Here is a 27,014-nt window from a genome sequence, read left to right as displayed (position 1 = left end):
TGACAGTATTGTGTTTTACTTAAAAACAGTTTACAGAAGGTTCCAGCACCTATAAGCTACCTGAATTTCTGAAATGTACTATTTCTAAATTGTTTCTAAATATGCTATTGCTACACTTAATGGCAAACTTTGCACTGGTCTGCTAGACTTGAACAAAAATAAACAATATTTTTTTGCTTAAGCTTATGTATTCAGTCATTATTCAATGGTATACTATAAATCCATGTGAAAAAAAAAATTACTTCTCACTGTTCTCAGGTCAAATATTTATATGCGATTAAAATGCGATTAATTTCGATTAATTAATTACAAAGCCTCTAATTAATTAGATTAATTTTTTTAATCGAGTCCCGGCCCTAGCGATAACATGGTTTAATATTGCGATGACGATATGACTTTCGATAAATATTCAAATGTGAATGTAAGCTATACTGTTCCCATGTCAGTGCTTTAATTGGTTATTTGCAAACCTAAACATTGAATAGCCTATTTCCACTGAATAAAGAAACAAAATAGATCATTTTTGATATACTTTTATTGAACAAATTGCACATAAATGAAGCATTATAACTATAGAAAAGTAACGTTCAATTTCCCCTGCTCCTTTTAGATTATTTTCTTGTAAACTCAACAAAAAGATCTCTCTTTAAACAAAACAAATGTGGGGAAAATAACTGCAAACTAAAAACGAAAATTTTAAATAACTGTATGGCTCATAAAATCAGCAAAAAAAGATCTGCCCCTTAGGACAAGTTACTGCCTTGGCCATCTCTTTAGGACAAGTTCTTGGCCAAGAAAACCAGCATGTTAACTTTGCTAGGCTTCAAACATGTTCGTTGACATGTTACTACATTCCCTGAAGTGCTGAAGAGCCTCTCGGAGGGAGAACTAGTTGCAGGTATACAAAGATACTTCTGAGCAAGTTTGGTCAGCTTAGGGTAGGTGACTCCACCAGGCCAAACGGTCGGCTTCACTGTGAATGGTGGGGGAGAACAAGTAGCTGTTAAGTTCAGCTTCAACAGCTTGCTCTAGATGCATGAAAGATGCTGTTGGAGTGGGGCTTGGATTTGTTTTGAGCAAACTGCCCAATGATCGCTTTGTTTTTTTTTCGCTGGGTGGCTCCATGGTCTGGGCCTCTGTGTTCTCAGAATGTGTCCCTTCCTTCTGTGCAGAGTCTTTCATTTCTGACATGATCCTGCTCTTGATGTCCTCAACTTTTTCACTGCTGATGTAGGTGACCTTGAACCTGGGGTCCATGAAGGATGCGATGTCCAGAAGTTCTTGTGTTCCTGGGTCATCATACTTTGTATTCATGTAATCCAGGATTTTCACTTTAATGGACTTGGTTAAATCTGTGTCATCTTCCTTTTCTACAAGGACCGATGTCTTTAAAAGATGAAGGACGGGTTTCACATATGAAACACTGACATAGATTTCCCCGGAAAGAGCATCAGTAAATTCCTGCAAAGGGCGTAATGCCAGGTTTACTGACTCTAGTACATCCAGGTCCTGCCAGGAGGGAACCAGATGCCGTGTTTTACGGTCTGCTGAGAGGACATCAGAAATGGCCCGCCGCTGCTCCAAGACCCTCTCAATCATCTTTTGTCTTGAGCCCCACCTAGTTGGACATTCTGTGATGAGTGAGTGCTCAGGGAGGTTGTGCTCCTGTTGTGCTTTTTTCAGTGCCGTCTTCTGTTTCCAGCTGTGGGAAAAATGTCCCACCAATTTTTTGCACAGCCCAGCAGCACGGTCAATGCGGCTGTCATCCTTAACAGCATTTCCTGGAAAGAGGATAAGAAATAAATTGTCACAAACTATTTAAACTACCAGTAAACATTGTAGCCAATTATTTAATTATTAATAATTTAACTAAATTACATTTTATAGTAATATAATTATTTTAATAAAGTAATTTCAATTTCAAATGCTGCATAATTAACTAAAATTCTTACACAGTGATAATCCTGTTAACGTTAGATAAATGCTGACCATGCAGTGGGGAAATACAACTTACAACAAGTGCTCAGAGTTTCCTATTGTTTATAATAAAATAATACTTGCATTAGCCTAATAGTAACTTAGCATTTATTACATGGCTCAGACCGTATATGAAAAACAGATCGTTGCTATGGATATGCTTCTGTTTAGCAAAAGCAATACACTTATTTTTAAATCAATAAACTTATTTTTAAATTAATATTTTGTGTCAAATTATTTATTAGGAAGGTAGCCATGTAATAAGCGGGATAATGTAGAGCGAATCTGTTTGTTATGCAGCGAATACAATGCCTTCATGCTGATTAGGACTAACGTTAACTTTAGCTGCAAATATTATCATCACACTTACCAATAGCAAGATGCAGCCTATGGCCAAAGCACTGAAGTCTGACCCAGTGGTTGAGTTCTGTTGCTTTCTCAACGTTTGCCCCGTTGTCGGTAGTAATGCAAACCAGCTGCTCTTTCCGCAAATGCCAGCTGGCCAAAGCATCACTTAATCCACAGGCAATGTTTTCTGCGTTGTGCTGCCCGGGGAAATAGGATGTCTGTAGACATCGCGTTTTCAGTTCAAAGTCTTGATCCAAAAAGTGCACAGTGAGGCTGATGTAGGGCTCTGTCGTTCGACTGGACCAAAGATCTGTAGTACACGCGTAGTGTTCAACTTGACTCAGTTCCGATTCCACAGTCTCCCTGCATGCGTCATACATTTTTGGAATGGCGATTTGCGAAAAATAGGTCCGTGATGGAATCTGGTATCTTCGGTCCAAACTAGTTACCAGGCTCACAAAACCGCCTTTGGTTACTGTGTTTATCGGCATCATGTCCTTCGCCAAATAACGCGTTATTGCCGCTGTGATTTCTCTGTGGCGTTTAGATGTTGTTTCATAAGGAGTCACGCTCGCAAAACTTTGAGAAATTGACTGCTGTTGTAACGTTAGTGATGGCAAAGTTTTAGATTTGCTACTCTGATTTTTTGGTTTTGTTGTTTGGCTAGTTTTAAATTGTTCGTGTAGGTCTTTATGGTTGTATTGCAAGTGGTGATGGAGGTTGGTCGTGTTTCCTCTTGAAGTTGCCACTACTGTTCGGCATGTTCGGCACAGTACCTGTGTTTATAGCACGTCATCCCTCCTAAATCCAAAATATTTCCAGATATCTGAAGTGCTGTTCTTTTTCACTATCAATTCTTCGTCAACCACCACCTCACTCTCTCCTTCCTCCGCCATCGTATAACACACCGTGCAGACTCGCAACTAAATTGACAGCTGTCAGCCACTTTCCCGGGGCTTCATCTGATTGGCCAAATAGCATGAACGCGCCAGCCATGTCTTCAGATCTAAACGTGATAGGTCAAACGTTTATTACAGGCGCTTAGGGCATGTAATAAACTGTTTTCCCTTATTCATCGTGTCAGGCTGTCTGCTGTTATGTGTTCATCGCGCAAATTCATATCGCGATGATGATGAAAATTCGATGTATCGTTCAGCCCTAGTGTATTTTATTGAATATTATCTGTAGACATCACAAGTACTGAAACTTAGCATTTAATTAGTGATCAGACACGCACACAATATAAATCCCTCATTTGTTTAATGGACTGTCCCTCTCCCTTGTGCTGGAAGCCATAAAAATGTAAAAAAAAAAATAAAAAAGTACTATGCTCACGCGCTTGAACATAGGATGAAAGACAGTAAATTATAATAAACAGCGGCATGAGGCAGCGCTACAATGAGCTCTATGACCAATGCATGGCCAAAAAATAAAAACCCTGGACGTCTAGACATTTTGTCACACCTTTACTTCGTGATTATTTGTCTGTTCTAGAGCCAGTCACTACTTTTTAATGAAGCTCTAATAGTTTTATTTTTGGAAATATGTTTCAAATTCATACTGAATACATTTATGATTGTAAAGCATATCTTTGTGTGTCAAAATGATGTGATAAAAATCGAAATCGCGAAATTAATCAAAGAAATCGCGATAATTTTTTTTTTTTTTTTGTACATATCGCACAGCCCTAAGTTGAACTATATTTACGATTATCAATTTCATGATTATTTGGTTATTTAAGCAACTCTGTTTTCTCTTTATTATTAAATCTGAATGGAAGTATCCATGATGCAGAAAATGAGCTGAGATTTGAACTATGAATTTACTCGTGTGTTTAGTTTCTTTCTTCGAAATCTTTACAGTAAATGTTTAGAGAGTTATTAGACCTGGACTTTCTGAAGCTGCTCTGTCAGATATTGTCTTATTATTGGGAGATGTGAGCATGTGCAGTACTTGCCATTGAAAAAAGTGTCTAAAAAAGCGACTAACTTGGATCACATGAGGCTCATTGGTAGAGCATTGCGTTAGCAGCACAAAAGGTTGTGGGTTCAATTCCCAGAGAGCACACCTACTGGTAAAAAAAAGTATAGCCTGAATGCACTGTAAGTCGCTTTGGATAAAAGCGTCTGCTAAATGTAAATGTACAGTGAATGGCCTTTGGTCTCCTTAGCATTAGCTGTTAGCATTAGCTGTTATGCTTTTTTCTGCTAATGGTTGCAGGCTTGCCTTCTTGTGGCTTTGGCTCTGTCCTGCTGTCTAGTGTCATATCAGCAGGAGGAGACCGTGTGTGAAGCTTCAGCATCCCTCAGTTTCTTCACTGTGATTTTAGAGTTTGTTGCTTCACAGACTAGTCTTTCACTCCACACCTTTTTGGGTTTAGTTCCAACGGAAACCCTTGAGCCGTATATTTGTGTGCCTCCTTTATTCTGTCTTGCACAACTGCAGACAGTGTTTTGCCAGTGGCTACTGGCTAGTGATGTGAGTTGGCTAGTGATGATTTTTCGATGAACTTGACCTGACATGTTGACCTTTCCAAGATGACACTGCTGTGAATGTTGCCAGTCTGCATTTTGCATCCAGGTCTTCTGTTACTCTGAGTATGAAAAGAAACAAAATGAGAGATTGTGTGAATCGATGTCTGCGTCCTTACCTATAACAAACTCTGTTCCTAACATGAGGCCATCCTTAAAAATATTTTGGTTTGCAGTAACAGTAATTTTAAAAAAAAAAAGGGTCGGTAGGTCGGTCTATATTTTTTTTCCCAAGTTTCAATGTAAAAAAAAAAAAGTACATTTTTGTGATGGTGATGACGTCGGTATGAATTTAAACAAATTAGCATATTGTGACGTCACTGACTGGGTCTTCAAACCGTGCCTTCGGGCGCATCATTGCAAACCTCATTTTGATGCAGGCTATATAGACCACAAACAAATTTAAATATTTGTCAAAAACATGTTTATTGCATGAATTTCAGGTGAGAAAAAATGAGGTACTGTTTTACTTGCATCCACCGCTACGTACAAATGAGAGAACGTTTACTTTGCTTTCTTGGGTTGTCACTTCTGTGAAAAAAATCCTGTTTGATTTGAGTGACGAGTGTTCATTGAATCGATTGTAAAATCGATTTTGCATGTCTAAAGTTTTATACGGCAAATAACACCAAATATAGGTAAATCCACGGACAACAGGCAGAAGGAATGTAAAGATTCAGTATATTGGTAAAGACCAATATTTCTGATGATTTATTGGTGTGAAGTTACGTGCAAAATGACAAACAGGAGTGCAACACTTTCGAAAAAACAATAAGCAGAGTGGACTGCCATAATGCAAAACATTTACTGCAGGCTTCAACATGGCTGTGTTTACGATTAAATTTCAACAACAACAAAAAAAATCGCATAGGCGATTTTCTTAGGTTATCAAAAAAAATATTTTTTCGAATATTCTTCGAATTTAAAATAAAAATCCACATTCGAATGCGCATATGAATTTTAGGTGTGCATTAAGGAAGCTGCCTTATGAGCCCCGGTACGTGTTCCATTCCATCTCGCCGCGCGCACAGCTGTGTCTACACAACCGGCGGACGAGCTCGACACGCAGTATCTGCTGTCTTATCTTTCACCTCGTGTACGCGCACGAGATGCGATGACAATATATGTGTCATTGCATTATAAGGTTATGTTAGCCTTTCCAGTTGAAGCCACTTAAAAAAAAAATCAATGTGGAAAAGATCTTGTTTACATCAAAACTGAAACCAAGCCGTTCACACAGAACGCATATTTCGCGCATCTCATGTTTTTAAACGAAAAAATGTATCCTGTGGGTCCGTGTATATTTTGGTCATTTGATTTTCTATTTATAAATAAATAAAGATAAATAAGAAACGGTTTGATTTTCGTTTTTTCGTTTTGTTTAAGAAACGGAAAACGAAAATTTAGCTGGATTGTTCGTATTTTTGTTTGTGGGTAAAAAATGAGATTATGCTTTAATATTTGTTTGAATGTGTGGGCGGCGCTGAAACGCCCCTTTCATCCTTCTGTACTGCACCGACATGCGGCAACCGCAGCTCAGTTCATTTTCAGGAGAGAAGCGGCAGACAGCAGAGTTTATTAATCCTGCGGATTCTTTGCTAGTGGTAAATATATATATTTATTTATTTATTTATTTATTTATCTATCTTTGAACAAACAAACTAATTTATTCAATGACATTTGAATTTTACTGTAGGCCTATGGCATGAAATATGCAGATTTATAGCCTACTAATTTTATTCTATACCTATTTAAGAAAAACCTCACAGGTAGCCTAACATGTTTTCATTTGCTATTACAAACAACAGCAACTGAAGCTTTATCTTGTAGAGTGTCTGCTGCACTTCTCCGATCGGCGGATCCCGATCCACACCTTCCATCCCGATAACAGGGGAAAGAGCTTCAGCTCCGTCAGTTTGGGTCGTAAAACACCCTAAATAACACGAAAACCTTACAAAACTCAACAGGATGTGCTTTCTGCCATCTCGGTCTACATTAACTTCTTTCTGAAACGTCAGAAATGAACCAGGCTCATGCATCAGATGAATCATATCTAGCTGGACATGTCTACTTTTAAAATAATCAATTTAAATAGAAAAATAATAATAATAATTTTATATTTAGGCCTATGTAATTCAAATGAAACCAACGAGAGGTGCAGTGTTTCCCGTCTGAACTCATTATCTGTAATGATGTCACACCATCACTATATTCATACGGTCATCTACAGAATTCGTGAATTCAGTTCATAATTCTAAGTAGCCTATAGCCTATAATTAAAACATTCAAAGTAGAATAATTATGGGGAAAACTTAACTTATTTTAATATAAATTTTATTATAAATGTGGGGTTGGGTTTTTCCCATTTTATTTTTTTTATGAATGGCCTAGAATAAAATAAGTAGGCAAAAAATTAGTAGTAGGCCTATATTTTATTCCATGTCGTTGTAGATCACAGGCTAAAGTAAAATTCAAATGGCGTTTTATGAATAAAGTTGTCAAGTCTGCTTTGTCAATAACATGCAGCAGCTGGAAAATATAATATTATTTTTATTTTATTATTCATTTAATTAATTAATTATTATTATAATTTTATCTTGCAAGCACCACTAGCAAAGAATCCGCAGGATTAATAAACTCTGCTGTCTGCCGCTTCTCTCCTGAAAATGAACTGAGCTGCGGTTGCCGCTTGTCGGTGCAGTACAGAAGGATGAAAGGGGCGTTTCAGCGCCGCCCACACATTCAAACAAATATTAAAGCATAATCTCATTTTTTGATCACAAACAAAAATACGAAAAATCCAGCTACATTTTCGTTTTGCGTTTCTTAAACAAAACGAAAATCAAACCGTTTCTCATTTATCTTTATTTATTTTTAAATAGAAAATCAAATTACCAAAATATACACTGACCCCTGTGTGACTGGTTTTCCGCCCTTTTTATTTATTTAACAATGCATGCATACATGATGCTATTTTGTTTATAGTTCTTTAAGCAACTTAATTAATAATAATTGGTTCATAAACATTATTTTAAATATTATGTTTTTTTGCAGTAATATTTTGCTCGATGCGCTATCTTGAGCCTCAGAAGAGAAGCAAAAAGCTTTTCGTCACCCTAACTGAAATTATGCATTTAAAATTCGAATTTCGATCATATTTAAGTAAAAAATTCTAATTTAGTTTTTTCAGCTATTTTGACAGCCCTAGGCGATTCAAGCCCGAAACTGTATGAGACTGAATACCGGCTGAATTCACATTTCTGTTGTAAAAAGAGAAACATTGTGCAGAAGTATTATTTGCTGTTATGCGTGTTTGTCCGAAGCTGTAGTTGCTGTGTGACGCCTGTTCAAAAAAAAAATCATTATGATTAAAATCATTTTCTTATTTTCGTTTTCAAAACTTGTGTTGGTTGATTCGTGCAATAGATTTTCGAACATAAAGTGACAGTCGACACGGTCACGGTTTTAGACTAGAGAGGAGAAGCGATGGGAAAAGATCTGGGCACAGTTTTTCCAGAACTTTGTGCCAAGTTAAAGCGGTGTCGAGCTGTTTTAATGAATTTTTTTAGATGTATTATGGTGCCCGAACCCGTGTGACTTTGAACAATGACCGCGAACATTTAGTCTGCCAAGCGCGAACCGTTGACTCTGACAGTGAATGAGAGTATGAGACGAAGCGAACGCACAGGCCACAGTGTGACATCCGTGTAAACACAGATGACGTCAAGGGTTTTGTTTTTTATTTAGAAGATAGCCTTAATTTGTAGGCCAAGGCAATTTATATATTTACAATACTTAAATATAATCAATAGTATTTTATTGCGTTTGTATTAGTTTTTTGAAGAGTAAAAAAATAATTGGTCGTTCTTAACGCAAATTTACAATCGGCAAGTCGGTCGGACTAAAAGCAAAAAAAAAAATAAAAAATTGAGTCTGTGCTAAATTGACAGGGTCGGTCGGGTTACGGCAAACAAGAATATTTTTAAGGATGGCCTGAGTTCTGTATATTTGTGTAGATTTAAAAAAAGTGTAGATTTTTTTTGACCTGGGTATATTTACACTTTGTGTTATGCAGATTTTATTTTCACATCTGTGAATAAGTTGTTTATATATAAAAAAATCAAAATATAAAAAAAACACACTTTTTGTGACTAATATATTCATATTGTGTTTAAAAACGTGTGATATTTATTTTTTTGTAGAAAATCAATTTGTAGTTTTCATGAATTTGTGAGCATGAATGATAAATTCAAAGGAATTTAATTAAATGCATTGATTTCAGTGCAGTTAATACTGGTAATTCTCAGGTTATTTGTATTTTATAAATATCATAAAATGTGTATTGAAATAAAATGTATTAATATTATTTTTTCCTTCATCAGTGTTAATTTTTTTTTTTTAGTTTTAGACATTTTAAATTTAAATGTTTTATATAGAATGGGGCAGAAATTTAGTAATAAAGCGGTAACATTCAAAACTCATTAATGAGAAATCATAGAGCAGATAAAATGTTTTTTGAAAAAATAGTGATCTATGCTATTATTATAAATTAATATTAATTTAATATTAATATTTTTTAGAACTCATTGATTAAAGATGCTTGTTTTAAGCTTTGTTCAGACTGCAGGGGCAAGTGTAGTGAGGGTAATCGGTTCAGAAGCTGTCTGTGCTGACCATATATCTCCCTGTGCAGAATTATCATAATTATCATGTTGTGGCTCCTCTGCCAGAAGTGGAGATGTGATTGAATCTTAGCTGTCTGCTGTGGACAGGCTTGTGCTCTGTGAGTGTGTGTGTGTGTGGGCTTTATTTCTTGATTTGCTCTTGATTGCTTATTCGGGTGTTGCTGAGACCGGGAGAGCCGCTGTCCTGCTTTGGTGCTCTGTCAGAGCAAACTCAGCCAGTTTTGACTGATTACAGCAGTTGCTTGTCCTGGAGTGTGTGCGTTGAGCGATTGATTGTTTCTGTGTTTGTTCAGGTCAGCTCAGGGGTCTCAGCGGACTGATGAGGCTGCAGGATCGAGTCCTGACGATGAGCAGCCAGGACCATCCCGCAGGGAACGCCAGCCCAGCATGTCTGAAACCATGCCGCTCTACACACTCTGCAAAGAAGACCTGGACAGCATGGACAAAGAGGTTAAACACAAACGCATACAGCACATTTTCTCAGCTAAATGAGGACATTGCATGGATTTCAAATGTTTTTATATGCTAGTTGTAGTTATAAATACTTCAACCTAACCCTGACTTCAACAGAAAGAGTTCCAAATCTCAATAAGCTTCGTGATCTGTTATCTTTTAATAAACAAAGTGTCAGCTTAAAAAGTTCTGCCAAATTCATAACGAAATTCAAACAATAGAGTTTTGGAGCTCTTTAATGTGGCATGAGCGATGGCTTTAGTGCCTCAGTTCAAGCAGCACGTGAACCCATCATATCTTTCTCTTTACTGCTATTCACCTTATTTTCCATGACAACAACTGTGCCGCCATTGCGCTCGTTTTGTCATCTTACTTCCGACTGAGGGACCTGAGGTAACGTACCTAGAGATCGACCGATATTGGTTTTTCTATAGCCGATGCCGATGTTTAGAGGTCAGGGTCAGCCGATGGCCGATATGTGCTGCCGATTTTTAGGACCGATATCTTGAAGTTTTCCCCTTCATTTGCATGCTAAAATGAAACACTAATAATAAGTGGATGCACAACATTTCTAAACTTATCATCATTTACTGAACACTGACTTGAACCATCTCTCGAATCTTCATTTTGTGCACTGCACGGTATTAAAATAAAAAATGTATCCAAAGTTAACCAAACAAATCAATAAACTGACCAAGTATTAAATATATAAAACAGGTAATATTATATATATATATATATATATATAGATATGTCAATCATTTACATAAAAGTTTTAGAGCATTTATCAAGTAGAATTTTTCAAGTTTGCTGGAACATAAAAGTAAACTTAAATATACATTTAAATAAATAACATTTTAGAAATAAAAATCAATTAAACTGAAAAATATAAAAAATTAAATATATAAAAAATAAATAACAGTAGTGCTGCAAACACACTAGCAACCAGCAACATTTGTGTTTGGTATAAATGACACAGAACATTTAAAGTGCATTCTAATTTCAAACTTACATCGCAGTCTGTTCATTATTAAAATAAAGTACAGTCAACCAAACATTTAAAAGGTTACACTGGTCAGTTTAAAAAGACCGTAGTATACCAGTCCACTCTGCTGTTATGCAAGTTTTTGCTCATGTGAAGAGGATGATTTTTTCCGTCTAGTTTACATAAAAAAAACGTTCAGATACATAGCGAATATGGAACATACAATTGGATATGTGCAAAACGAGACGTGAGCAATAACCTCCAAATACATCTAGTCAAACCCGCGCTCGCTCGTCCCCATATGCATCGGATCAGCAAAAAAAAAGAAAAAAAAGGCCAAGACAAATAAACATATGTTTCGTCTTTTTTTATTAACATTAAATTAAAATATATAAAATCAACTTAGTGCACATGGCATAATATCTTATTTTTAACATAATAGCCGGACTTCTCATCTCCCAGTCTGCTGTGATGGTGAGCAGTTATCGTCACAGAGCTCTCCACCCTTCTGTCGTGAGCGCAACAGAGGATGCTCAGGATAGTTCATCCACAACTTTATTTTCTCCTGTTCATAAAGATCGGGCACAATCTTTTCACTCTAACCTCTTTCCTTCATCATTATATCTGACAGGGAAGCCAAAATGCGTGGGGCGTTCAAGCTCCTCCGTTCCTCCGCTCGCCATGTGCAACTTTTTTCTTTTTTTTTCATAAATCAATCCGCGGGTCACATGTGTGCCGAACCGAAGATATTGATCCAAACGGATCACGGATCAATGATGATCCGTTGCACCACTACTATAGTGTCATTTGAAAACATTGCAATTGCGTTTTAAAATACAACAACGAGCACCACGAAACCATTTAAAGAGGCGCATTCAGCGGTCTCCTTGACGGGAAACAGTCAACAAAGTAACATGATCTAAAACGTATGGTGCGCTCTCTTCATTTTACAGTCCTGCTACTAGCATTTTATTCATACTAAAACCCCTTTAATTCGGGTGAGAAAGCTTTTTTTCCAAGTTGCTTTTGCACACAATAATAATACCGCTGCAGACGCATTTTGCAGCATTAAGGTTATTAATTGATCGTTAATTTAAACGACGATTGATCATGGAAATTATCGAATGTTGACATCTCTAAATACAAATGAGTTGGATGGAAACCTGGCTATTGTCTGCATCAAACCATGCTTCCGAACAAATGTGATTCACCGTTCTGGGCAGCTCCAGGACAGCTGTCTCTCAGAGCGCGGTGCTGTCTGTGAGCGGGGTCGGATTAACGGAGCACTCAATCACGCTACAGTGTTTGTAAGAGCTGTCAACTTCTCCACCCCATTTACAGAATTAAATTCTCTGACTACCTTTATCTCCCAGGACTGTTGTTGAATCTTCCAAAAGTTTTGGCTTGGGGTCCTTCACATACGCAGCAGCAGACGGGGCTGCCCGCCGACGTGCCTGACTTTAAATCGGCGCTACTAAACATGGATATCGGCCGATGCCGATATATTAAAAAATGACAAATATCGGCCGATATTTTCCTAATTATTCCTGCTTATTTACAAAGCTGCAAGTATCTTGTGGAAAGCAGCAGGTCGCCTGCCTGAAACTCATCTGACACGAGGAAGCATACTCTTAAAATAAAATGTTTGTAGTCTAGCTACAGTCTTGGCACAGGATTGCTCATTGTGTGGCACATGTAACTTGCTGTGATGGAGCCCAGATGAGCAGCTTACAGGCCCTCAGCCCTGTACAGAACATGGCAAACCTAAAATACATTTCAAAGCTTTCACAGTTGTCATTTCATCAATCATTCATTATTATTACACTTGACGTTTACCTACATTATTCATTGATTAGACTTAATGTACACCTACCAAATCTTACCTTTACCTTACCTTTTGCATATACACTGTACAGAATTAAGAGGCAAGTTGGTTTTCTGATCATATTTGATCGTCGTAAGACATTTTCATCGTGCTCCCAATTTATAACATAACGTTCTTTGTCATTTCGCCACAGTTACAGCTAGCTATAAACAATATGTGTGTGTGTGTATATATATATATATATATATATATGTATATGTATATATATATATATATGTATGTGTGTGTGTGTATATATATATATATATATATATAAATATATAAAAAAAATTTGACATTTATTCTGTGGCACTTAAACGAATTTGGTGTCTATTATTGTTACTTACAGGAGCCAATGGCTCCCTAAGTGTTTTTGTTTTTTGTCTGGAGCCCTGCACATTTAGTCAGATTTAGGTGGACCTATTTTCTTTCCCTGTTAATGTTGATTCTGTTGTTTCATTGCTGTGCTGTTGTCCTGCTTGATGTTTGTGCTGATAGTTCATGTACTGAATTGTTTACGGTGGTGTTACATGTTTAATTCATGACCAAGCCACGGTTACATTCTTCCCCCCACACAACACTTTTAAGATTCATAAAAGCTAATTAAAAATCCTGAACAAATATCCTGAAGACATTCCCTGATGGAGAGCCAATGCTAATCACCCTCTGCGATCCGGAGCCGCTGAATATTAATGCTGAGTCTGTTTGAAGAGGACATGTAAGAAGTGAATTACTGTGATCATGGCAAAGCGCAAATTGAATTGCTGAAAATTAAGTTTCTGTCTAATAAAGGTGCATTTGCCAAACAGGAAGTTCAAAAGAAACTTACAATAAACTAGTGTTTTATTAAAAACGAGTTAACGAAATCGTAAAGCATTACTCCATGATAAACATTTCAGACAGCTTCATTCATACGTCATATCTCACGTTCCATATTTCATTGTCCTTATTTCAACATTTTTTGTGCGTGTCTTTGTGGTTTGGGATGAATGAAAAATCTTTGATCTTGAAAAATAGTTCACCTAAAAATTAAATTTCTATTATCATTTGCTCACACTCAAGTTGTTCCAAACCTGTGTGACTGACTTTCTTTGGAGGAACATAAAGAAGGTATTTTAGTATGTTGATAATCAAGCAGTTGATGGTAGCCGTAGTATGGAAAAAGAATGGCTTGCATCAACAGTTTGGTTACCAACATTCTTCAAAATATCATCTTTTCTGTTCAACAGAAGAAAGAAATTCATACAGGTTTGGAACAACTTGAGGGTGAGTAACTGATTACCGAAATGTCATTTTTGGGTGAACTTGGGAGTCACGAAGAGCAGATTTTTCACATATATAAAGGACAATAATGGGGGAACAGGGCGTCATCTTCCTGTCGGCTAGCTGGATCAGTGTTATTGCTGTGTGATATATATTGCATTGCTTATTTATGAGCACATCTCCGCACAGCCTTCCTCTTCTGACCTTGCTCTTCATTTAAGGTCATCTTCACGCTGGCTGGCTTTGGTTTATTAATGATTTCATCTAATCTTTAAAATTGGTCATGGGTGTGTGTTTAAAAAGGTGTGCATAAAATTATAAACCCTGCGTGAATTATTTCTTTAATCCCAGATTTTATTGTTGTCAGCTACACTTTCATAGCTCAAAGTGCTGTGTCAGACTTTATGTGGAACAAGTTTTTCTTTTTCTTTTTTTTTTCTTGCCGTCTTCTGGTTTTTCTCTGAAGTGTGAAAGAGAAAGATGTGCCTCGTGGCTTCCTCTTAAAATCACTGACCTAGAAACACTGCTTCAGAGCTTCTTTTGACTTCTTTCTCATTTTTCGGCCTGTCTCAGCAGTCCATGTCAGAAATCCTGTCACTGCTGAACGTGTTCAATACAGCCATGTTGCACCTGCCAGGTGAGATAGCTTCATTTGTTTCTGTTCACCTTCATGCTCACACACGGATAAAACTAAGCTTACCTTTAACATAACAGTGTTCAATTCAAATTAATGTGTAATGTGTTTAGTGAAATATGTTAAGAAGAATTGATGTACCCTACTGTTAAAAGTCCATTGAATTAATTGACAAAAAGTGACAAAACTTTTTGTAGCAATGTAAAAGTATTTATTTCAAATGTTTGAAGTTTTACACTTTTTATTCAAGAATCCTAAAAAAGTCATTTAAAAAATCAGCTTCACCATCACAGGAATAAATTACGTTTTTAAATATATTCAAATATAAAGCACTTATTTTAAATTGTAATAATATTTCAAAATATTACTGTATCTGTGATCAAATAAATGCAGCCTTGATGAGCAGAAGAAACTTTTGTTTAAAACATTAATTCTTTTTTATTGGCCATGCATTATTTTACATTTGAATTAAAAGCATGATATGCTTATCCTACTGGGAGTCCTCCATATGCATTAGTATTAACATTAGCAATTAATTAAAATTCCTAGTACACATTTTGTGCTGGGAGTTGAATCCATCACCTTAGCAGTTATGTTTTGCTAAATTAGCTATAGGGACACCTGTATGTGATCAGTAAACTGCATTTGAAGAAGTATTATTGTACCCGCGGTAGGGTAAAGTTTGGCAAACTACTATTTTTCAGATCTGCATCTTGCTGGTTCAGCTGATATTTTCCTCCACACTGCTGCTTGTCAATTCAGAGAACCGTGCCACAGAGTATAAACACCTCTCAGCGGCTCTGAGGGGTACATGCAGTCTGCCGTGCTTCATGCCAAAGCCAATATGTCAGGCATAAAAAAGGGTTGACTCGAGAGCCCCACAGCATCCCAAGATAATGTTAGTTTCTTTTGTAAAAGAAAATTAAACTTTCACTCAGCATGCTATAAGGATTTCTGATGAATCATGTGACACTGAAGACTGGAGTAATGATGCTGAAGATACAGTTTTGATCTCAGGAATAAATTGTAATTTTAAATTATATTCAAACAGAAAAAAGAAAGTTATTTTAAATGGAAGAATATTTCGCAATAGTACTACATTAGATTTATGGTCTCCCATTCACAACTATAGAAGTTTATCCAACTATGACTACTTCTGCTGCCATGAAACCCAGAAATGTAAAAAAGGTCCATGGTGTATAATATATCTTGCAATCGTGCACAGTGGATTTGCATGAAAATAAAGCAAGTTGTTTATTTAAAAGGTCATGCTTTATGATGACGTGTGATTTACTAGAAGCATCCATGGTGACCGACATGACATCTAATATTGAAATGACTGTGAACATCTAGCTTTAACAAGCTCCAGCTTTATAGCAACCTTCTATTAAAGGACTTTATTTAGGACATGAATCCCTTTCAGTAAAATATCCTGACATGGATATCCTATAAAATGTCATTCACATGAGGCTGCAGATGTAAAACCCGTTCCTAAGCTTATTTTCTCTCCCTTCACTTATGGGTACCATTTGCTACCGTTCAGTTTGTGCCCCATTGTTCTAGCAGCCTAAGAGGGGTTTTGTTGAATAGACTACTTCTCTCACCAAATATGACATCTCCGCTGAGGTGCAGGAAACCACAGCGTTATTATTCTGGGACTTTGCGAATTGGGATATTGAGGGGCTTAGTCCTTTGTTCAACAAACCCCGCTGAATGGAAATAGAATAGTTTCTATATTTAGTGTGTGGAGAGAGCTGTAGCAGGCTTTTAATATATTAGAAAGCTGAGGGTGATTAAACGAAAATTACTATTTAAAAAGTCACATATTTGAGGGAGCTGTTCATATGTTCTTTTTGCATGACTGCTCGAAGGAAGTAGGGATTAAGCTGTTGAATGGCTGCTGTGGACACCGGTAGCACTAATGTTCTCCTTTCATTCATAGCACAAATAGATTTCTGTCACGCACAGTAGTTACAGGCTCTTTAAATACAAAGAATATGTAGACCTGAATGAAAGTGAATGTTAATTGTTACTCCCAAAATCTCTTAGAGAAGGTGTGAAGGGATTTGTAGTGGCATCATTATCCTCCTCTTTTATGCTCCCTTATTATCATGACTTGTCTCCGGTAGGTGTGCAAATAAACAGTGGTGACTTCCACTCAAGTATAGAGTCCAGCCAGATTAATTATGTTAATTGTTACATCCATATTATGTTTAGGAGGTGATTTCAGTCCCAAAATCACAATGTGGTTTGCCAAGAAGTATTTTATCACCATGAGATCATAACGTGCACGTGGCCTACGTGATCTTTCTCATCCAGATGCCTTACTGTCTTGTCTAGCAGCTTGCAGTGTCTGATGGGAACATGGCCTCGCTAGAATACAACAACTCAACCGTTCAAATGTTTGGCTAACTGATGAGGCTGAATGTTCGGCGTTCAAAGATTTATTGTCCTAAAGTTTGAAATGGTTTGAAATTTCTTTGGCTTAATGCTCTCGTGACGTGAGGGGAAGAGATATGTCCAAGCCAATATGTTATTTAATCTGTTGATGTTTTCAGAGTGGTACGCAACATTCCACAACTACTTGTCTGATTGTATCAGTTGAGTTGTTAGCTGTGACCAGAGGATTGGCAGTTTGGGTGCTTTAGAAATGTGTTCATGGTTTCCGCCGCTTCATGATGAGATCCGATAGATATTGCTGTTTCAAATTAGTGTTTAGTTTACCCAAGCCATCACACATGTTAAAAAAGGATTTTGCTGATTAGATTTTTACTTTAGGAAAAATGGTCTACAAAGAGACCAGGAAAAAAAATATTGAATACCAGCATTCAGCCACAGCTGTGCATTGTCATCATTTTGTTTTCAAGTTAAACTAGTTTGCGATTGAATCCCATATTGCACTGGCCAGTCACTGGCTCTAGAATGAAAACCAACACCATCTTTCTGGTGCTGACATGCTGAATCAGGCACATCTCACATTATCTTTAGAAAATGTAAAAATCGAGTTCATGTTGTCTTTCTCTTTTATAGCATGGTGGATTAGGATTGGTTGTCTGACAGACCTTTGTGGCTTTGAGTTTAATACTACGCTTAGATGTGTGTTTGTAAACTTATGGCCCTTTTCCACTGCATGGTACTCGGCTTGGTTTGCATTTCCACTGCAGTTCAATACCGCTTTATAATGGGCGGGATCATTCACTTGTTGTTATTTTTGCGCCATCTCTACTGTCGTGACTTGTGGGAAAACTTTTTAATTCCGTGTCGCCCCATCAAGCTCTCGCTGGATCAGCTCCTCTGCTATCAACGAGGGGAATGTCTGTACTTCCACAACAGGCTACGAAACAGCAATTGTTTGGTTGTTAAAAAAAGGTGCGCTCGTTTAAAACAGTTGCATTCAAGACTTTGCTGGCTGTGCAGATTTAAATCTAGCGGTTCTGTTGTGTCTGCGTCGCAAGTTCAGTGACGATTCTCTCCGACCAATCCGTGATCAGTAGAGTTTACATTTATTCATTTAGCTGACGCTTTTATCAAAAGCGACTTACAATTGCTATATATGTCAGAGGTCGCATGCCTCTGGAGCAACTAGGGGGTTAAGTGTCTTGCTCAGGGACACATTGGTGTCTCACAGTGGATTCGAACCCGGGTCTCTTACACCAAAGGCATGTGTCTTATCCACTGCGCTAACACCACCCCTCATGCTTTCCATGTCATGTTTTGGTAACGGTATGGTTCACTTGGAACCTGAACTGAGGTGGTACTAAAAAAAGTACCAGGTACCAGTGTAAGGGAAACAGGTAAATTTTTAGCTCAAAGGGAATCATTTAAGATTTTAAAGGGAATTTGGCAGAATAACTGTTTTACGGCTGATCACTGAGACGGCCAGTGATTAATTGAACGAGCTGTATAACATCAACTCTGCAATAGATATTAATATCAAAGTATAGTGAAAACACTATCAATTAGCACAGTAACAAGATCGGCAGTTTAAAACATTAACTTGTAAGCACAAAACACAAGATACTTCTCTTTTCAATATGAATAAGACATAAATCTAAGACATATAAACTAATCTAACACATAAGCACCCGCACTCACACATTTACACAAGTTGCAGGAAGATAGAAAGTTATGAAAGATTGAGTTTAAGAGAATAAACGTTTTAAATCCCAAGTTTACAGCAATTCGTGAAATTGCATAGACATGAACAATCATCACTCACTTAATTAACCCTCGCATTAAGTTCCTCAATGAGGTTAAAACTATATTAGATTTTATATTATATGCAGCTCAGAGTCTGGAGGTAAGTTACTTGCATTGCCTGTGTAAATGGGGTCACTTTGTTGTCATCAAAAAGGGGGTTTCCCAATGTTTTTGTCAATCCAAATAGCTTATGATTTACATGTGATGGTCATGCTGTGCATCACTTTGAACATCAATCTTTATTACTTGCCCAAAATTTGACAATCTGCTCTCTGAATTGGAATTGTTCTTTTGGACTAATGTTGAAAGCTGTTCAAGCTGTTCAAGCTGCTAGTTAGTGGACTTGCTTCTGACTTGTGGTGCTAGGAATTGATTTATAACATCCTGTTGTCTTAAGCCTTTCTGTGGAATTTGGCTGCTCAAGTTTCAACCATGCTCCCGATCGAATCTTTAATTTGTCTGGTTCGGGTCTGATACCCTACACCAGGTACAGTACCCAGTGGAAAACCCCCCAAATGTGAACTGTACAGGGGGAAGTCGTGGCCTAATGGTTAGAGAGTCGGACTCCCAATCGAAAGGTTGTGAGTTCGAGTCCCGGGCCGGCAGGAATTGTGGGTGGGGGGAGTGCATGTACAGTTCTCTCTCCACCTTCAATACCACGACTTAGGTGCCCTTGAGCAAGGCATCGAACCCCCAACTGCTCCCCGGGCGCCGCAGCATAAATGGCTGCCCACTGCTCCGGGTGTGTGCTCACAGTGTGTGTGTGTGTGTTCACTGCTCTGTGTGTGTACATTTCGGATGGGTTAAATGCAGAGCACAAATTCTGAGTATGGGTCACCATACTTGGCTGAATGTCACTTCACTTTTCACTTTCAGAACTGTAGGATGTCGTACCATGCAGTGGAAAAACACCATAAGTCACGTTGTATCGTCTCTGTGATGCAAGTCATGCCTTACTCTGAAAGCAGGAGTGAGCCGGTATATTTGTTATCTGAAAATGTGTGTTTGATTGCAGTTCTAGCACCACCTTATCAGCTTCATTGCACATTTCACACCTCAGCTCTCATTGGGATGCGCCTCACTGCAGTTAGCACCACGTTAAGTGCTAACAAGTTGAGAAAGTAGAGCACTGTCTTCTCTTTGTCTGCTGCCATTTGTCTCCCCTCCAACTCTGCCTCTTCTCCCAGAAAATAGTTCTCCACAAGTGCTGAAAGTTAAAGCTGGGGGGCATAAATTCACTTCACTTCAAATGAAAGATTGCTAGTAGCATTTGCCCTCTCAGCAACAAAAACCTAACACAATCCGTTTTTCTGGATTATGCCAGCAGATCTGCACTATTTTTATTTATTTTTTGTCACTTTCAGATGTTTGAAAATGCAAATGAAGTATCTCAAACCTGGAATAACAAATGCTGGGTAATAAAGCCTTGTATCGATGTGCATGAATTCCTCCAAATATATTCATTTTCGTATAATTAAGCCTGGTTTTATATAAATGACTCCATAAACCCATCCACTCCAGTCGCAGCACTTAAGTTATCAAGAATAGGCCCCGTTTGTGCAGCTGTAGGATGTATTACATTACAGGGCCATATAGGGCAGCTCTGCATAATTATAGCTGATGATAACTGTATGATTCAATACCAGTGCAAAAAATAGACTTACAGATTTATACTCGTCTCAAGAGTTTTAGTTATTGTTTTTATGATTGACTGAAAGTGGTTTATATTTGATTCGATGGATCTGTGTCACATGCTTTCAGATTTGTATAAGAGGAGCCTAATGTTTAATGCATTTATAGACAAATGTTCAAAAGTTTGGGTGGTAAAAAAGCACTGCTATATGCAATGCTCGACAGTGCTAGTGTTTCACTTGCATTTTCAGCTATAAATTGATGTTTGCCAGCTGTAAAATGTATTTAGGAGCATGAGTGCGAAAGTCCTCGCAGGTCCTTAAGTCTTCAAATGGATCTAATTTAAGGTCATAACACTTAAATATCTTAAATGCTATAACAAACATCTTAATTATCATTTTAAGAGGTCTTAAAGGGTTAGTTCACCCAAATAGCAAAATTATGTCATTAATAACTTACCCTCGTGTTGTTCCAAACCCGTAAGACCTCCATTTATCTTCAGAACACAGTTTAAGATATTTTATATTTAGTCCGAGAGCTCTCCGTCCCTCCATTGAAGCAGTGTGTACGGTCTACTGTCCATGTCCAGAAAGGTAAGAAAAACATCATCAAAGTAGTCCATGTGACATCAGAGGGTCAGTTAGAATTTTTTGAAGCATCGAAAATACATTTTGGTCCAAAAATAGCAAAAACTACGACTTTATTCAGCATTGTCTTCTCTTCCGCGTCTGTTGTGAGAGAGAGTTCAAAACAAAGCAGTTTGTGATATCAGGTTCGCGAACAAATCATTCGATGTAACCTGATCTTTTTAAACCAGTTCACCAAATCGAACTGAATCGTTTTATACGGTTCGCGTCTCTAATACGCATTAATCCACTTAATTACTGGTCTTACTGGTTTGGAACTACATGAGGGTAAGTTATTAATGACAAAATTTTGCTATTTGGGTGAACTATCCCTTTAAATTTGCTGATGGAAAACCAGGAATCGCAATTCATCCTAATGTGATTACTGAACTTCAAAAGACTAGGATTTCATGAAATAAATACAAGTGCTGCACATTTCACAGGCAAAATGTGGTGCTGTTGCACATTCTATAGGCCTTGTGGTTTCAAAACAGTCTGCAGTTAGTGAATTCGGTTTATGTAAATATTCCTTGTGATCTATTGTTGATGAATTATGACTAATTATTTTATGGTGACGATATTATAATATGTTATAGAGGGTTGTAAGAGTGCATATTTTATCCCCCACATATGTTCAAATGAGCAGCCGGCAATAGTGAATAGTTTTGGGACATTTCAAAATTAGAGTCCGCTATTTTGCATAAATATTTTTTATTTTGTCATAGTTATTATTGGTATTTCCTGGTTATGTCCTGGTTATTACTGGTAAATTGAAGTAAACATCATATTATTATACATTATATGTAGTCTCTCACAAAAGCTATAGAGAACAACTTATTTTATTAAATTGGACAGTCAATGGCTACAAAAAGACACTGAAAGTTCCTAGAGACACAGCTAGCAGGCTTATTCATAAGTTTAAAATGTGATGTACCAGGAAACGTTTCAGGGTGTTGGGGAAAAAAACCTGAGTTTGATCAGTTTACTGCCAAAGATGACTTGATGGAAACAACATTCAAAAGCAGAGTAGAGGCCCCACCCACGACTGCTGACGGACTGTCCTATATTAGCATATCTCAGCCAGTTGTGTGTTGTCCGCTATTTTCTCCGCGCTCGAACAGCTGTAGTGACTGCAATGTCTCATAAGCAATGCAGGAGTTTTGTAGTTGGATGTAGAAGTGAACACATTTTCTCCCGACATCAGAGCCACTGAGGACGCTGTGGATTAGTTTTGTTTTTGATGTTAACGTCCCCGAATACACAAAAAAACTGAAGAGAGGGGCGGGATGAGCAGTAGCTCATTATCATTTAAAGAAACATGCACTGAAAAGGCTTGCTGTGAACAGAACTGTTTTTGGCTAGGTAAAAAGGGTGTTGTTTTACACGACTGTTGAGGAATTTTAACCAAAGTATGTAGCAGACATTTCATGAAGACCCTGAAGAATCATTCCAACTTGTGGAAAATGAGTATCCGATGTCCCTTTAATAAAGTTAGGCAAAGTTTGACTTAGCCCTTGTAGTGTTGTGGGTTTGATGGATATGTTGCAGAAAGCCAGCCAATCAAATAAGACCTTTTGATTTTGAAAAGTGTTTGCAAATTTGTTATGTATCAGACAAACAGTGACTGACCCACACACTGTGGGTTGGCCTGCGAGTGTCTGATGTCTAAGACTAATTTGTCATCTAGAGTGACACCAAATGTTTTAACACACATGGAGGCATTGATTCTGAGATCATCAGCTGTAACAGAGAGTGAAATGTGTGACTGATAATTCTTCATCAGCCCGTCATCTCAGAAAACATGTGATGCAGATATCAGTACATTAGAAATGACACCAGCTGTGAAATGCTTTCATACTAGCCTATGCCTTTTCTTCTCAGAAAAAAACTCTTCCCAGAGCTATGTCCTATGTAATTTGTGGTTATTTGAAGACTAGGCTTCTTTCCTTATTTTATTTGCTTCAATCACAGTGGTCCAGCTTGCAGTGATTTGATAATCGAGGTCTGTTTGTGTTCAGTGATTCTGAAATTTGATTTCAGCTAATAGCTTTTCTGTCAAAGCCCTTTCAAAGACTGTCTGTACACCCACAAGTGGCTCTATTGTCCTATTTAGCAAGATGTCTCCAAAACAACATTCATTTTCTTCAGAGTAGTTTGTCCCAATAGCTAATAGTTTACCCCAAAAATGACATTCTGACCTCATAAGACTTTAAGACTTTCATTCATCTTTGATACCCAAATGAAGATTATTTTAAAGAAACCTGAGTGATTTCTGTCTCTCCATTTAAAGCTTTAAAAAGTTCATAAAGACAAATATTAGTCTATATGAATCCAGCCATTTAATCCAAGTCTTCTGAGAAGACATGATCACCTGAACTGATTTAATTTAGCCTTTTATTCACACAGAAACAGCATACATGTATAGAGCACATCAAACATGGTAAACAGAAACTTAAAACATGCTTTCTTGACTTGATGATAGAATTGATGACAGACTTCTTTTGGGAGAACTATCCATTTAACATCTTTGAAGACAAAATTAATTTCCACAATGCAAGCACTGCAAAGGACTTCTATTACAAGTCCAATCTGATCAGGTTCCAGTGGTACTGTAGGTGGAATTTTATGCGCCATCAGTTTTTCTTACCAGTCATGAAACTGTATTGCTTTTATTAAGTGTTTTTCACTGACAATTTATTTCTTTATAAAGACACTGTATCACTTGTAGTAGGTAACTGTTGTAGGAAACTGTATCACTTGTAGCATCATATACTGTAAAATGTGCAGCATATTTTTAATGCATCTAAGCAACTGCAGATTTACTCTCCAAAGTTTTTTACTTTACTTTTACTTGATTTATTTGGTGTTAATTTTTTACACTGGTTTCTAGGGGTGTTGCACGAGATGCGCAGTTTCATTTTCTACACACAGAAGTGCACAGTGATTTCAGCGTCTGCTGTCTCACTAAATGAGGACTTGAACACATGAAAAACATCTCCAAAACTGATCTGAGAGTCACTTCATGAGCATTTTACTGTTTGATTTGAGTAAAACTAGCGTCATATCACTTACACAGAACTGTAAAGGTATTTGCGCCAACCCGTCAAAATAAAAGTCTGGTACTATTTTTCAGGAGAATGTACACAGCTGGCTACTACATCTACTACTACAAAAATGAAACAAACATAATTTAAGGATTAGCCACACAACATTCTTTACGTTTTAATTTTAATAGTAAATCCCCATGGTTTGCCAAAAAATAGTTTTCTTAAATTTACAGTATTTAAATGATAAATGAAATTCATGTTTTATGCCTTCATTGTGATAATCATAACAATTTAAAACCACAGAATTTCTGAAGGAAGAAAATTCATAAGGCTACTTTAAGAATTTTTTTAATTAATAAATTAAGTTGTTTATACATCAAAATAATTAGACATGCTAAAACACAGAATTGGGTAACAATAAAAAATATAAATAATATAGTGAGAAAAGATTTAAAAAAATTCATAGGGCCCTAAACTTGTAATTTTTGTTAACCTTTTAATAGATGTGAAAATGTATAAGTTTCATGATTTTGATTTAATTAGACATGGTTTTTAATTGATAAAATTTTATTTAACTATTAAAAAGTTAAATATTAAACCCTTCGCCTGCACCGCCGGCGCTCTTGCAGACAGCCTCCTCTTTCAGAGGATGCTAGGGCTGAAGGCTTCCGCCTTCCCAGTTTTACAGCTTGTCCTCCTACGAATGCGGCCCCTGCAATACTGGCTGAAACTCCTGGTCCCACCTCATGCTTGGCGGCATTGCAGCTTTCGCATCAGGGTCAACCAGGCCTGTCTGGCAGCCCTGGAACCTTGGATGAAGCCTGTATGGTTCAGTCGTGGAGTACCCCTACAGGTGGTTTCCAGAAGGACGGTGCTCTCAACAGATCCGTCCAACCTGGGTTGGAGCGCTTTGTGCGAGGGCACATGAGGAGAGCCATCTCCATATCAACTGCCTTGAGATGCTGGCAGAAACAAACAATTCAAGTTGTACGTAGCAGCCATCGCAGCATTTCATGCTCCTATCCCTGGCCAATCAGTGGGTCGAAACAGCCGCATTATGCGTTTCCTGAGAGGTTCTAGGCAGTTGAACCCCCAGCGTCCTCTCACTGTTCTCACTTGGGACCTTCACACAGTCCTCGGAGCACTCAAGGGACCTCCCTTTGAGGTGCTGCGGTCAGCTTACCTTCAGCCCCTAATGCTCAAAACCGCTCTAGCATCGGTCAAGCATGTTGGCGATCTGCAGGCCTCTCGGTGAGCCCTGCATGCCTTGAGTTTGGGCCCAATGACTCGAAGGTCATTTTAAAACCCAGGCATGGCTACGTCTGTAAAGTGCTCTCGACCCCATTCAGAGCACAGGTCATTTCCCTCTCTGCACTGCTTCCTTTGTCAGGCGAGCGAGAGCTAGAATTACTCTGCCCAGTGATGGCTTTTAGGATATACATTGAGCGGTTAAAGCCGTTCCGGCAATCGGACCAGCTTTTTGTCTGCTTTGGTGGCGGCACCAAGGGGTCTTGGTCTCAAAGCAGCACCTCTCACATTGGATAGTTGACGCTATTGCTATCGGCTTGAGTGCCCCATAGGAGTAAGAGCCCACTCCACTAGAGGGAAGGCCTCTTCTTGGGCCTGGTCTAGTGGTGTCTCTATCAAGGACATCTGTGAGGTGGCCGGCTGGTCCTCTCCGTCCACTTTTGTCAGATTCTATAACCTGGACATCCTGACCTGGCATGCTCGGGTCCTTTCGGTATGAGAATGACGGCCTCTATCAGACTCCATCATCATGCCACCACCAGGGAGCTAGCTCCCTCTTAGCAGTGTGTAGCGTAAAGGGTTCAATGGCTCCGGCCCTCTCACTTGTCCCCTGGACCCCAAGGTGTCCAAGATAAGTCTTGATGTTCCTTACCGTGGCACGGCATGGTTGAATTCGTTCCCCATACACAGTATGAGTGAAGTATCGAAAGGGAATGTACTCTGTTGCGAACATAACCTCAGTTCCATGAGATACAGAACGAGTACTGCGTTATATCCCGTGCCAGGAGGCTGCGGCGTCAGTGTCGTTGCTTCAGTCGTATGACCTGATTTCCTCTGCCGATTTGCCTGCTTATATAGTCATTCGCCCCGCCCATTTTGGCGGGCTTTGGCGCGCTGCATTCCCACAGGCTAGCGCAGCTACTCAGCGCTGTCATTGCTTTAAAAAAGTTGACAGATTAAACCAATTGCAGTGCAGTTGCACTACGTTATTGAAAAAAGGCTTCAGTATCGAGGAAAAAAAGAGCTTTTCCCCATACGCAGTACTCGTTCCGTATCTCAGGGAATCGAGGTTACGTTCGTAACAGAGTACGATTGCTCTATTCTTTTTCTATTCTATCTGTTTTCTTTTTATTTATTTTATTATTTAAAAGCCCTTGTTATGTGTACTGTTTTAAGCTAACTGAGACTTGTTATAGCACTTATATATCATTGCTCTTTTTGTTGTTTTTGATTGCTTGCACTGTCTTCATTTGTAAGTCGCTTTGGATAAAAGGGTCTGCTAAATGAATAAATGTAAAAAGGAGTTGAAAAAATACAACTGAAAAAAAGCAATATTGAACGATTAAAACAAATGATTGTTTTTTGAAAAAAAAAAAAAACTGATTTTAGGATAAAATAAAATGGATTTCATAGGACCCTAACTATCTCACAGCTTTTCTGTACCCTCCAGTTTGGGAACCACTGCTCTATTCTTTTAAATGGCTACATTAAACATGTTTATTACATATACTTTTTTATTAA

General features: G+C 37.9%; 2 protein-coding genes across 3 annotated transcripts in view; both read left to right on the top strand.

The window, feature by feature from the left end:
* LOC132104492 (septin-7-like) overlaps positions 1–27,014 on the top strand; it is a 393,004-nt gene that overhangs the window by 115,534 nt on the left and 250,456 nt on the right. The window lies entirely within an intron of this gene.
* LOC132104478 (RNA polymerase II subunit A C-terminal domain phosphatase-like) overlaps positions 1–27,014 on the top strand; it is a 114,078-nt gene that overhangs the window by 27,678 nt on the left and 59,386 nt on the right. For both annotated transcript variants that reach the window (XM_059509968.1, XM_059509967.1), the window contains exon 11: positions 9,835–9,991. In XM_059509968.1, the coding sequence (XP_059365951.1) occupies positions 9,835–9,991 (157 nt within the window). The remainder of the gene's footprint in view (positions 1–9,834; positions 9,992–27,014) is intronic.

This window comes from Carassius carassius, chromosome 25, assembly GCF_963082965.1.
Source record: "Carassius carassius chromosome 25, fCarCar2.1, whole genome shotgun sequence".
Lineage (NCBI taxonomy): Eukaryota > Metazoa > Chordata > Actinopteri > Cypriniformes > Cyprinidae > Carassius > Carassius carassius.
Note: the sequence above shows the minus strand (reverse complement) of the source record. Positions and strands in the feature narration are given on the sequence as shown.